The 14,032-nt window shown below is 46.5% G+C and overlaps 1 protein-coding gene across 1 annotated transcript; it reads left to right on the top strand.

The window, feature by feature from the left end:
• Nucleotides 1-218: 218 nt before the first annotated feature.
• LOC139353719 (uncharacterized) lies at nt 219-1,338 on the top strand. The gene is made up of 2 exons (XM_070998042.1): nt 219-608; nt 706-1,338. Exons 1-2 carry the CDS (start codon nt 219-221, stop codon nt 1,336-1,338), a joined length of 1,023 nt encoding a protein of 340 aa, XP_070854143.1.
• Nucleotides 1,339-14,032: the final 12,694 nt, after the last annotated feature.

Raw genomic sequence — 14,032 nt, forward strand, 5'->3', positions numbered from 1 at the left:
GCCTAGCTCCCATAGTTTCCGAGATCTCAGCGTTCATCCGGACGGACAGACAGACGGACAGACGGACAGACGGACATGGCTAGATCGACTCGGCTAGTGATCCTGATCAAGAATATATATACTTTGTGGGGTCGGAAACGCTTCCTTCTGCCTGTTACATACTTTCCGACGAATCTAGTATACCCTTTTACTCTACGAGTAACGGGTATAAAAACACAATGGAGCCGGGCACTCCTAAGAAACCCGTGACGGAGGAGAAGGTGGGTGCGACAGGATCTGCGAGCGTTGGCTCCGCCTGTGCTGGCACCAGCGCGGGGGCTATCCCAAAAGGGCCCCACCCCAAACTGGGGGTGAGAGGTGGAAGACAGTCGGCCGTCAGCACCTCTGCAAAATGCGCGCCGGCGCCAAAAACTGCTGGAGGTATGACTAAGACGGTCGCTCCAACCACCGAGCAAAATAAATTCACCTATGCGGAGAAGCGGACTGCCGCGCAGACACTCCGCTCACATAACAGGAGCAAGATTGCCAACCCCTCAGCTGAATGGCTGAAGAAGGTGGAATGGGCGAAGACGGTGCTCCCCAACTACGGGCAAGAGAAGCCTAATGCTGTAAGTGCACAGCCAAAGAGACAACGATCTCTAGAGTTGCCTGGACCTGCGGCAATGAGATCTAGGGTCCAACAGAACCTGTCATTTGCGGAGATAGCGCGGACTGATTGGACTGGTTGACAAGGGAAACCCCGGAGGCCGGATCCCAAGAAACCAGTGGAAGGCGGTCGAGGAGCAGCTAGCGGTCATCTGCATGGCTTTGCTCCGGGACTTCCCCCAACCGACGCCATGGTGCAAGGACGCAGGCTGGTTCCAGGGCAGCATCAAGGTGGTGTCTTGCGACAGTCAGAGATCAGCTGACCTCTACAAGAAAGCGACGGAGAAGCTCGGAGAGGTGAATCCTGGGGCGAAAATCGTTGCACTAGATTGGTGCGACGTCCCCAGCAGACCACGAGCGAGGATATGGCTGCCGTCGTCTATCAAAGCACCGGAGGACATCCTCTTTATGTTGCAAAGATGCAACCCCAATTTGCCCACGCACGACTGGAAAGTCGTAAAGGTGGAACCTCACGAGGGGCCGATCAGCCAGGCCATCGTGGTACTGAATAAGGAGTCAGTATCCCCAATAGAGGCCGCTCACGGGGAGCTGAACTTCGGATTCAGTGCCATCCGCATCAAAGTCTATAAGGGAGACTCTAACTCGAAGGAGGACCCGACCGGCAACCCAGCCGAGCAGGTCATTCTGGAGATGATGAACCGGAAGATGGCTACTCAACCGACGCGTCGCTAAGCAGAGGGATGCAGGCGATGAATCCGGCGTACGAAGACGACGGCGACCTCAGCGGCAGCGAGGAAGCGGACGTCACAGTGGTGGAGGGGAACTCGGTAGATGTCGCTAAGACTACTGCAAGTGAACCTCCATCACAGTAAAGCAGCGTCGGCTGCCCTCCTGCTCCGCCTGGCTGACGGCGGGGCAGACCTAGTACTCATACAGGAGCCTTGGGTGGTAGGAGGCAAGGTTGCTGGACTGGGTACCAAAGATTTGAAGCTGCTGCTTGATCCAAAAGAAGGTAAAATTCGAACCTGCATTTTAGCCAAAAGGCACCTTAGCATATTTCTGATTCATAATTACAGCAACGGAGACAACACCGTAGCAAGTCTGGAACTTCCAGCGGCTACAATCAGGGTGGCTTCAGCTTACATGGCCTTCGAGAAGGAAGACCCCCCAGACGAGCTTGTCCGGACACTGGTCAAAGATAGCGAGGCGCTCAAAATAGGACTGGTATTCGGCTGCGACGCAAACGCTCACCACACTCAGTGGGGAAGCCCAACAAGCAACAACAGGGGTGAGTCTCTTTTTATCTTCATCCTTGGCTCAAATCTATTTCTATGCAACAGGGTAATACCCCCACCTTTATCACAAAAAATAGCCAAACAGTCATTGACCTTACCATGGTGTCAGGTAATCTGCTAGAAGCAGTCAGAAACTGGGAAGTCTCAAACGAACACTCTTTCTCTGACCATAGATTTATAGAAACCACTTTATCACTAGTCCCTCCTACTCCAGCTGAATTCGTCAACCTTAGACGTACCAACTGGCGCGCTTATAGGGAAGCCCTACTTCTTCCAATAGAACCCCCAAATGACAACAGTGATATACTCAGTCTTGATAACATAGTAGGGATGCTCACGAATGCCTGCAACTCGGCTTTCGAAGCAGCCCACCCTAAACGCAAACCGAGAGGAACCAGAAAGCCTCCTTGATGGACACAGAAACTTTCAGAACTCAGATCCAGTTGCAGAACCCTTTTTAACAGGGCAAAAGCAGGAAATGAGGATCTAAAATGGCAACAGTACAAGTTAGAACTAGCCTCCTACAAGAAGGCCATAAGGAAAGAAAAAAGATCAGCTTGGCAGACCTTTTGCTCAAATATGGAGGAAACAGCCGATGCAGCTCGGCTTAGGAAGATCCTCTCCAAAACAACCCCCTCCTTGGGGTACCTTCAAAAACCAGAGGGCTCGTGGACAGACTCTAGTGAGGAGACCCTAAGCCTACTACTAGACACCCACTTTCCGGGTAGTCTCCCGGTAGAACGTCTCCCAGAAAATCATGCAGGTCTAAGCATTGACTTGGAAACGCTTCTTTGCAAACGCAACATAAGTTAGGCCATAGACAGCTTCAAAACCTTTAAATCACCAGGACCCGATCATCTCTCACCTGCGCACATCCAACACGCAGGTCAACTTGCCATCAACTGGCTAAAGACAATTTTCCGTACCATTTTTAGGATAGGAACGTTGCCATGAACATGGAGGGAAACAAAGGTAGTCTTTATACCCAAAGCGGGCAAAGCCTCGCACACGATGACGAAAGATTTTAGGCCCATAAGTCTGACATCCTTTCTCCTTAAGAGCTTTGAGCGACTGATTGGACTGCACATCAGGTCAGTCATGGACTCAAAACAGTTATCAGCGGCGCAGCATGCATATTCAAAAGGCAAGTCCACCGAATCAGCTCTACACGCGGCAGTCAGCCAAATCGAAAAGTCACTCAATCACAAGGAATACGCACTTGCTGCATTTCTGGACATAGAGGGCGCTTTCAACAATGTTCTCCCTACAGCCATAACCGAATCCCTCACCGACCTGGGTGTTGAGATCCAAATCGTGGAGTTAATCCATAAATTGCTGATGAGCAGAATGGTAACCTCCATCCTAGGAATCTCAACACAAACAAGGTTCGTGAACAGGGGAACCCCTCAGGGTGGTGTACTCTCCCCCCTGCTATGGAACATCGCAGTAAATAAGCTGTTGTGCTACATGGAAGGGGGTGGATGCACGGTTGTGGCATATGCGGACGATGTAGCCATTATTTTCTCAGGAAAATTTCCTCAGACACTATGCGATCTAATGACCGCCAAACTTAAAATACTCTCTGGCTGGACAACAGAAAGAGGTCTAGGGGTAAACCCCTCGAAAACGGAACTGGTGCTGTTTACAAACAGATACAAGATTCCTCAACTAAACCCACCAATATTAAATAACTGCTCTCTCTCCTTCAGTGACAACGCCAGGTATTTGGGGTTAGTATTAGATAAGCGTCTGACATGGAGACTAAACAGCCAAGACAGAACGAGGAAGGCAACAATTGCCCTCTACTCCTGCAAAAGGGCCATCGGAACGAAATGGGGCATGTCCCCAAAAATCGTCAACTGGATACACACAGCGATAGTTAAGCCTATTCTGCTCTACGGAGTGTCAATATGGTGGCCCAATAATAAAATAAATAAAATAATATTAAATGATCCTATAAAATTTGTTTCTGACTGAACAAGTGAATGGTTTAAGAATAATCCAACATCTAATTGTGAGAACTATCTTACATCTATCTATGGGAACCAACCGAAAATATGCGTTTGGAACGAAGGTTAACACCCATATATTTCTTACAGACGGAGGAGTCAGAAAATTAGTTATATAATAATATATATAATATATATTTAATTATGAATTAAATTAAACATGTTTACAATATTAAAATAAATAAAATAATATTAAATGATCCTACAAAATTTCTTTCTGACTGTAATTAAAACTACAAGTACGGATGAAGGGAAAGTATTTTGTTCAATGAGGTACGTCGGCTACTTGCGAGTTGGTGCACGGTCGGAACATATTCCCTTATCAATGGTCTTGAGATGTATCATCTTATCAGACGTCCTGTTCCTTAGGTCTTGGGCTTGTGACTTTAATGACGGTCAGGTAATTATAGTTTACGGTAAGTTTGTATGCTTTGATAATTCTTAATAAGAAACTATAACAACTCATAACACTGGTTAAAAGTTAGTTACCATCTAAAACATAGTACTTTACAGATACTATACAAAAAGTAATCATCCAAAACCAAGTACTTTACAGGTACCATAGCGCTAGGTAACAACTAAAGGTATTCCAGCTAATCCCAAAAAGTGTTGAGGGAAAATTGTTAAATTTACTCCAATAAATATAATAATAAATTGACTTTTTAATTACATAGCATTTAATGTTAATCCAGTAAATAAAGGGTATCAATGAATAAATCCTGCCATAATAGCAAATACAGCTCCTATAGATAAAACATAATGAAAATGAGCTACTACAAAATAAGTGTCATGTAAAATAATATCGACTGATGAATTAGCAAACACTACTCCAGTTAAAAAAGGCAAAAAAGCCATCGGAACGAAATGGGGCATGTCCCCAAAAATCGTCAACTGGATACACACAGCGATAGTTAAGCCTATTCTGCTCTACGGAGTGTCAATATGGTGGCCCGCGCTAATGAAGCAGACAACCACAACAAACCTAAACAAGGTACAACGAATGCCATCCTTATGCATAAGCGGAGCCCTTCGCACCACCCCCAACGAGGCGCTAAATGCTATTCTGAACCTTCCAAGTCTGGACTTAGCCGGCATGGAACGAGCTAAGATAGCTGCGGTTCGGATGAGGGACTTAGGGCAGTGGAAACCCAAATATACGGTCATGCCAGGATACTCCAGCAAGACACAACGATCCCACCCAGTACAGATCTTTGCAAACCTATTGAATACATCCACACCCCCTTTGAAGCAGTGCTCCCAACCAGAGAAGACTGGGAACAAGGCCAGCCGGGAACTACAGAGGCAGTCAATTTCTACACTGACGGCTCAAAATTAAATAATCAAGTCGGAGGAGGTATATACTCCGAACAACTTAATATCAGGAAATCCTTCAGACTTCCGGATCACTGTAGCGTCTTCCAGGCGGAAGTATTTGCCATAATTGAAGCTTTGATGCTTCTGAACGATGCAAACTGTCAGAATAAACTGATTAACATCTATAGTGATAGTCAGGCGGCTATCAGGTCGATTATCTCGACCAATACCAACTCCCACACCATATCAAACTGCCGCAAATCTCTGCACGAGATGGCTCTGCAGTTTAAAATTTACCTGATATGGGTCCCGGGTCACCGGAACATTACAGGCAATTGTATTGCAGATGAGCTGGCCAGGCATGGCACTACCGTTCCTCTCCTACCGGACAAGGAGAACATTGGTATGCCGATGGCCACCTGCAAGCTTAACATTAAAAACCAATATAAGAAACTTGCGAGCCTAGCATGGACACATGTTAAGCACTGTCGCATCTCTCGCCAGACATGGCCAATCATAGACGCGAAGAGAACTTCGGAACTATTAAGACTAAACCGTACCGAGTGCGGAATGGTAATACGAGTGTTAACAGGCCACTGGTTGGTTGGCACACACGCAAGCAGATTGGGCGCGCCCCGAAACGATTTCTGCAGAAGCTGCAGGGACGAGGAGGAAGAGGAAACGGTGAAACACCTGTTCTGTTCCTGCCCGGCCCTGAGCAGATCTAGACTTTACCACTTAGGGAATCCCTTCATGAGCAGTCTATCTGAACTGGCGAACATAAGCCTAAAACGAATAATAAAATTCATTAAAGCAACCGGATGAGAATTATGCTAAGCCAGCTGCAATAAAGGCAGCAGATTTTTAAGAAAGGGGATACATATCCACCACAATGGACCTTTTAAGGACTAAGTGTGTCAATGATTTGGCAGCCGCTCTAACCTAACCTAACCTAACCTACCTGTGCACCGCGAAATAATATTAATAAACAATATCCAATAACATCTTACATATAAGTTAACTAAGTAGCTAACCGGAAGGAGGCGATGACCGAATGTCCGAAGCCCAGCTGCGGCCATATGCCGCGTCAGCGGCTCGTGTTCGTGCATAGCCGGCAAACACAGCATATTTGCGTGGCCGCTATGAGTTTCATTTTTGTCAACTTTAAGTTTAGTTCGCTTCAAGCTCTATACGAATAAAGAACACAAGTTCTATAGCATTGCAAAACTCCGGCAACCGCCGTTAAATATCTCTTATTATTTTGCACTGACTGAGTCTCTAGGCCAGCAGGCGAAGGGGGCAGTTACCTCCCAACGTAAGTCATCCTAATCAGCAACTGTGAAGGTACAGCCATCCGGCTCTGACTCCAGCGAGGGATCCCCGATCTCCACATACGAGAACCAGGTCAAGGCCCCCTCCTCCCCCGCACTACCGAGCGGGCTTCAGCAGGTGCGACCAGCAGCAACCATATTCCTCCCGCGTTTACGGGAGGTTATTACAAGCAGCAGCTTCCAGCGGCTCATCCTCACGCGTGGGTGCTAACGCATCCCCCCGCACCTACGGGAGGCAACCACAAGCTACTGGCCGCCACTCAACTATAACAGGCGCTCCCAGAAGCGATCGCTTCCTCCGCGCCTACATGCGAGCTCAGCGATGAAGACCACCCTTGACAGTAAAGAAGAGGACCACCCTTGGCCACACACACATATCGCGTATTGTTTCTGCCGCACATACGTGTGGGCTCATCGAAGAAGACCACCCTTGACAGTGCGGCCATCGAGGACCACCTCAGGCCGCGCCCCTCAACTAGATTAATTGGCGCTCAACAATAAAAACCCAACGGTTTCGCTTAGAGATTTTTACATTCTTGGAAAAAAATTTTATCTTTGAGGAAGAAACTACAGTAAGTAAAATGTAAGTGCACCCCTCATTTAAATATGTTCTAACCAGTCTGCAAAGTAGAACTAGTTAATAAAGAATACTTCGAGAGTAAAACGGCTCCGAGCCTGACAAAATTCGGGATTTGATAAACGAAAATAAAATATATAAATATATTACGTTAAATTCATTCATTTTTCTGATTTGAAAAATTTTGACTATGGGTCGAGGCTGTGTGTCAGTCTTATATACCCTATATCTCTTATAATTTACAATATTATAATTTTAAAACATTTACCACTACACTAATTTTTATGCAAGGGCACAGGTATCTACTACCCTTAAAATTAACTAGGTGAAATATATAGTGAGGAAATACGAACTCTCATTTTGGCGGCTCTGTGTTCCCGTTTTCTAATCCTTTTGTGTGCGTATATGAGCTCGCCATTTTCTAAGTATAGAAGCGTCAAGCAGTACGCTAGCGATTCAGGGTCAGATAGTGAAGAACTCCTTCGAGCTTCCACTCCGAAAAACACGCGTAGAAACCCCCCAGCGGGCGAAAGGGTAGACCTCATGGATCCTGAACAACTTAGAGGAGTAGTGCAGGCGGCTATTGACAACGCCCTGGCCGGGCAGGCCGCCGCAAATTTACAAAAAGAACGGGAGCTCGGACAAGTAATCGATGCACTGACCAGCCAAGTGGCAGAATTGCGCGCTGCGCCCACGACGTCCCGAAGTTCGGCCCCAACGCCAGAAATTAAGGTTTATGCAGCCATAGAAATTATAGACACAGTTCAATGCAGCGAGCTTCTGGACGCTGTCAAGTGCCTACCCGAAATTGCGGGGGCACAGAAGTCATATGTTTCGTGGAGGCAAGCCGCCACCGCTGCCTACCACATATTTAGACGGTACAATGGTAGTTCACGCCATTATCAGGCAGTGATTATAATAAGAAGTAAAATAAGAGGCACTGCTGATGCGGTGTTGTCCTCCTTTGGCACAATTTTAAATTTTGACGCGATCATAGACCGTTTGGATTTCACTTACAGTGACAAACGGCAGATCCACGTCATTGAACAGGAGATGGGCACCCTCAGACAGGGAAGCCTCACACTCCTGCAATATTACGATGAGGTTGAGAAAAAACTCACCTTACTCACAAATAAAGCCACGATGTCGTACGAGACATCGGCGGCAAGAATTTTGTGTGATAAATTCTGGGACGATGCGCTCCGGGTATTTATTTCGGGCCTAAGACGCAGCCTATCTGATGTCCTCTTCTCGGCAAAGCCGAAGGACATGCCAACTGCGTTGGCATTAGCGCAAGAAGTGGAATCAAACCACGAGAGGTACACGTTCGCAACATCGTTTGCAAAGAGTCTAGAGGATAGGATGCGCCAGCAGGATAGAAATTTTTCCCAAACAGACCCCCAGTTGGGTATTAATAAAAATCCCTATTATACCAAACAAGTTAAAGCGCAGGTACATTCTGACCTGCGCAATAACAAATTGCAGAGTAGACCGGAGCCGATGGAAGTCGACCCCTCTGCAAAGGTTTTCATTCCTGCCCAAGCTCCACCCTATCAGAATAGGAGACCGGCAACGTCCGAGCGCACAGGCGCCCCTAGAAAACAGCAGAGGGTAAACCACGTCACCCAAAGCTCAGATCAGGAAGGGAAATCTTACGCCAACGCTGCGTCCAGCGCAATAGCAGAGATCAACGATGATGCTATTTCCGAATACGAATGCTTCGTGTCACTTTTTGATTTGAAGGCCACCTTCTTCATCTTACCCGACTTATCTTCTTTTGATGCAATCGTAGGCCTCGACCTTCTTAAACAGGCGGGAGCATCACTTTGCCTGGCCTCTGGTCACATCAAATGGGGCAACAAAGAGGTGAAAATTTATTTTCACTCGTGCCCTGATGTGAATTTCACCGAAGTGGATTGCTCAGATGCGCCACCTTTGGTCAGAAAGACATTTTTAACAATGCTCCGCGACAGAAAAAAAGGCTTTGCGGACCCCAATGAGGCTTTACCTTACAACACATCGGTGGTAGCCACCATCAGAACTGTTGATGAGGAGCCCATTTATGCCAAACTCTACCCATACCCAATGGGCGCAGCCGATTTCGTTAATGGCGAGATTCAAGAGCTGCTAAAAAATGGCATAATCCAGAAGTCGAGATCCCCCTACAATAACCCGATATGGGTTGTAGACAAAAAGGGCACCGACGAAACGGGCGCCCGTAAAATGCGATTCGTATTGGACTTTCGCAAATTGAACGAGAGGACAATACCTGCTCGCTATACCATGCCAAATATCTCTATGATACTAGGGAATTTAGGCAGAGTGAAATTCTTCACTACGCTCGATTTAAAATCTGGCTACCACCAAATAACGCTGGCAGAACGCGACCGTGAAAAGACTTCCTTTTCCGTAAATGGAGGAAAGTACGAGTTTCGCAGAATGCCATTTGGACTAAAAAATGCTGCCAGCATTTTCTAAAGAACTATAGACGACATACTGCGAGAGCAGATAGGCAAATTTTGTTATGTTTATGTCGATGACGTTATCGTCTTCTCAGAAGACGAAAACTCTCACATCCAGCACGTAGATTGGGTTCTCAAAAGCCTTTACGATGCTAATATGAGGGTATCAACTGAAAAATCGAAATTATTCAAAAAAAGCGTTAGCTTCTTGGGTTTTATAGTCACCAGCAACGGGGCTACTACTGACCCAGAAAAAACCATGGCCATTCAGGAATTCCCTGAGCCCAAAAACGTGTTCGAAGTTAGATCATTCCTTGGCCTGGCCAGCTACTATAGATGCTTTATTAAAGATTTTGCGTCCATTGCTCGGCCCATTTCAGACATCCTGAAAGGGGAATTCGGTAGTGTCAGCAGACACAGGTCGAAAAATATCCAGGTGCAGTTCAACGAGCCGCAACGGCTAGCTTTTCACAAGCTGCGAAACATTCTAGCTTCCGAGGAGGTCATCCTCAGGTATCCCAACTATTAAAAAGCATTTGATCTAACGACAGATGCCTCAGCTTATGGCATTGGCGCAGTCCTATCCCAAGAGGGACGGCCCATTACCATGATCTCGAGAACCCTAAAGGACAGAGAGATCAATTATGCCACCAATGAAAGGGAGCTGTTAGCAATAGTTTGGGCATTGGCCAAATTACGTCACTATCTATATGCAGTGAAAGATATCAACATCCTTACTGACCATCAACCACTGACCTTTGCGGTATCGGAATCCAATCCGAATGCAAAGATCAAACGGTGGAAAGCTCGCATTGACGAGTCCGGCGCCAAAATTTTTTACAAGCCCGGCAAGGAAAACCTCGTTGCGGATGCCCTCTCAAGACAGCAACTTAACGTTCTGGGAGAGGAAGAAGCTTTTTCAAGTGCGGCCACGATTCACAGTGAGCTGTCACTGACCCACACAATTGAGGCAACGGATAAGCCCTTGAATTGCTTCCAAAACCAGATAACTCTGGAGGAAGCTCGCTTTTCGCAAAAACGCAGCTTTGTCCTCTTTGGAAACAAGAGACGGCATGCGCTCAGCTTCTCCTGCAAAGAGTCATTACTCAATGATCTCGCAGATTTCATTGTTCCTAAGGGCGTAAACGCCATCCATTGCGATTTGCACACACTCGCAATGATACAGGTCCAACTGGTACGCCAATTTCCAGCCACAAAATTTTGGTATTGTAAAAATCGTGTAACGGACATTTTTGCAGTCCCGGAGAGACGAGAAATTCTGTCCACTGAACACAACAGGGCTCACAGGTCGGCCCAAGAAAATGTAAAGCAGGTACTCTCCGAGTACTACTTCCCGAAAATGGCCAAGCTAGCTAGCGAAATCGTCGCTAACTGCAAAACATGTGCTAAAGCTAAATATGACAGGCATCCCAAAAAGCAGGAGCTTGGGGAAACACCAATCCCGTCTCAGGTTGGGGAAATATTACACATAGACATCTTCTCAACGGATAAAAAAATATTTTCTTACATCCATTGACAAATTCTCAAAATTTGCGATGGTCCAGCCAATCCCCTCTAGAACCATAGAGGACATTAAACCAGCACTGCTACAACTCTTGAATGTTTTCCCGAAAGCCAAGGTCATATATTGTGACAACGAACCATCGTTGAATTCGCACACCATTTTGTCCATGCTGGAAACCCTTTTCGGCGTGAGCATCTCGAATGCACCGCCCCTTCACAGTGTCTCAAACGGACAAGTGGAACGTTTCCACAGCACTCTAATAGAGCTTGCTAGATGCCTTAAAATTGATAAAGGCTAAAGCTAATCTTGCTGGCCACAGCCAGATACAATAAATCTATGCATTCGGTCATCGACAAGAGGCCAGCCGACTTAATTCAAACACAGTCGGATCAACCACAGTATGAAATTCAGGATAAGATAAAAATCGCCCAGGACAAGCTCAGGAACAGGGAAAATGCTGCCCGACAGAACAGGGTGTTCAAAGTTGGTGAAAAAGTCCTTGTAAAATCCAACAGGCGGCTAGGCAACAAACTCTAACCATTGTGTGAAGAGAAGATTGTGGAGGCGGACATGGGAGCACAGTCCTCATCAAGGGGAGGGTGGTCCACAAGGACAACATTAAATAAAAAAAAAGTAGTTTACCTTTTTGCCACTTGGCACAAATTTTACTAGCTTTAAGCATAGCTGATAAAATATTTTTTTAAGGTTAAGTTAATTTCCGTTGGTGGTGGGCAACCTTGTCATGAACAAAAACATAGCTCCAAATTCATTCCACAGGTCCAAAATCATCCCAATCCTCTTCTCCTTAACCATGGTGTCGGCGCACATCACCGACTGTTCACAAGCTAAGTACATCCCCATTATTGACGGTCGAATACTAGTGTGGGAGGAATTCGCATTCGTTAGACATTCAGGGAACCTTTCAGAGTACAGGCGCGTAGTAGAAGAAACAGAAAATATGCGCGATATGTTTCCCCAGTCACACATGAAAAAACTTTTGGACGTGGACACAGCTCACCTTCACGACCTGCTCGAATCGTTAGGCGTGCACCACAGGGTAGCCAAGAGTTTAGACTTTTTAGGATCAATGTTAAAAGTCGTAGCAGGAACTCCGGACGCCGGGGATTTAGAAAGAATTAAATTCACTGAATCAATTCAAACAATAGACAAATAGAAACAAATACAAGAATTCAAAGTCAAATTAATGAATTAACGTCAACCGTAAATCAAATCCTGATAGTGGCAAAGAGTTCACAAGTGGACACTGGCCATCTATATGAAACATTGCTCTCCAGAAACCGAATGTTAACAATGGAACTTCAAAATTTAATGATGGCAATCTCGCTTGCTAAAGTAAACATAGTCAGCCCAAACATATTAGATCACGCAGACCTAGAAAGTATTTGGATGGAGGAGCCCACCGACACTCCTATAAAAGATATTTTGTCCGTAGCGTCCGTGAAAATTCTCCAGTCTGTTAACATATTGCACTTCATTATTAAATTCCCAAAAATTAAATTAGCATGTAAGAAGATTACAATGTTCCCGGTAGCACATAATAATGTGATGCTAAGGTTAGTGGATAATATAATAGCAGAATGCAATGGGGAAATGTATGCGATCCAGAATTGCTCCACAACACCAGGAGTCACTTTCTGCCGACTATCAGCGAAGACCACATGCGCCCGAGAACTCCATGCAGGTGGAGTTGCTCACTGCGAGACCCAACCAAGCGATTTACATCCGATCACTTATGTCGATGAGGGAATTATGATCATCAATGATCAATCAGCGCAGGTACGAGTAGACAACGGAACAAGCGTCTGGATACACGGGACGCATCTCGTCACCTTTAGTGAGCGCGTCACAGTAAACGAAACTCTGGATTTGAACCAAAACTCCGCCCAGAAGAGGACTCCAGGGGTGGGAAGCTCACCCTCACTGAACATCACCATCAGTCAAAATACTCTGAGCCTCCCCTACCTTCACCGCTTGAGTGAACGTAACCTTGAAAACATTCAGAAGTTCGGAAATAAAATCAACACCAATCAGACACACATGGTAGCGCTAATTACAGGAGTAATACGTTGCGCATTGATTTGTGTCGGCCCAACCTACATGCGACTCACCGGTGCCAGAAGATCTGCGGTAAAACTAAGAAGGGTGATCGCTGAAATAGGGTGGGCCGAGGGCGGCCTCAATCTTGAGGGGGGAGTAGTTAACTAAGTAGCTAACCGGACGGAGGCGATGACCGAATGTCCGAGGCCCAGCTGTGGCAAAACCGCTGACGCGGCATTTGGCCGGATGCTCGTGCATAGCCGGCAAACACAGCATATTTGCGTGGCAGCTATGAGTTTCATTTTTGTCAACTTTAAGTTTAGTTCTCTTCAAGCTCTATACGAATAAAGAACACAAGTTCTATAGCATTGCAAAACTCCGGCAACCGCCGTTAAATATCTCTTATTATTTTGCACTGACTGAGTCTCTAGGCCAGCAGGCGAAAGGGGCAGTTACCTCCCAACGTAAGTCATCCTAATCAGCAACTGTGAAGGTACAGCCATCCGGCTCTGACTCCAGCGAGGGATCCCCGATCTCCACATACGAGATCCAGGTCAAGGCCCCCTCCTCCCCCGCACTACCGTGCGGGCTTCAGCAGGTGCGACCAGCAGCAACCATATTCCTCCCGCGTTTACGGGAGGCTATTACAAGCAGCAGCTTCCAGCGGCTCATCCTCACGCGTGGGTGCTAACGCATCCCCCCGCACCTACGGGAGGCAACCACAAGCTATTGGCCGCCACTCAACTATAACAGGCGCTCCCAGAAGCGATCGCTTCCTCCGCGCCTACAAGCGAGCTCATCGAAGAATACCACCCTTGACAGTAAAGAAGAGGACCACCCTTGGCCACACACACA

This window comes from Drosophila suzukii, chromosome Y (assembly GCF_043229965.1).
Source record: "Drosophila suzukii chromosome Y, CBGP_Dsuzu_IsoJpt1.0, whole genome shotgun sequence".
Classification (NCBI taxonomy): Eukaryota; Metazoa; Arthropoda; class Insecta; order Diptera; family Drosophilidae; genus Drosophila; species Drosophila suzukii.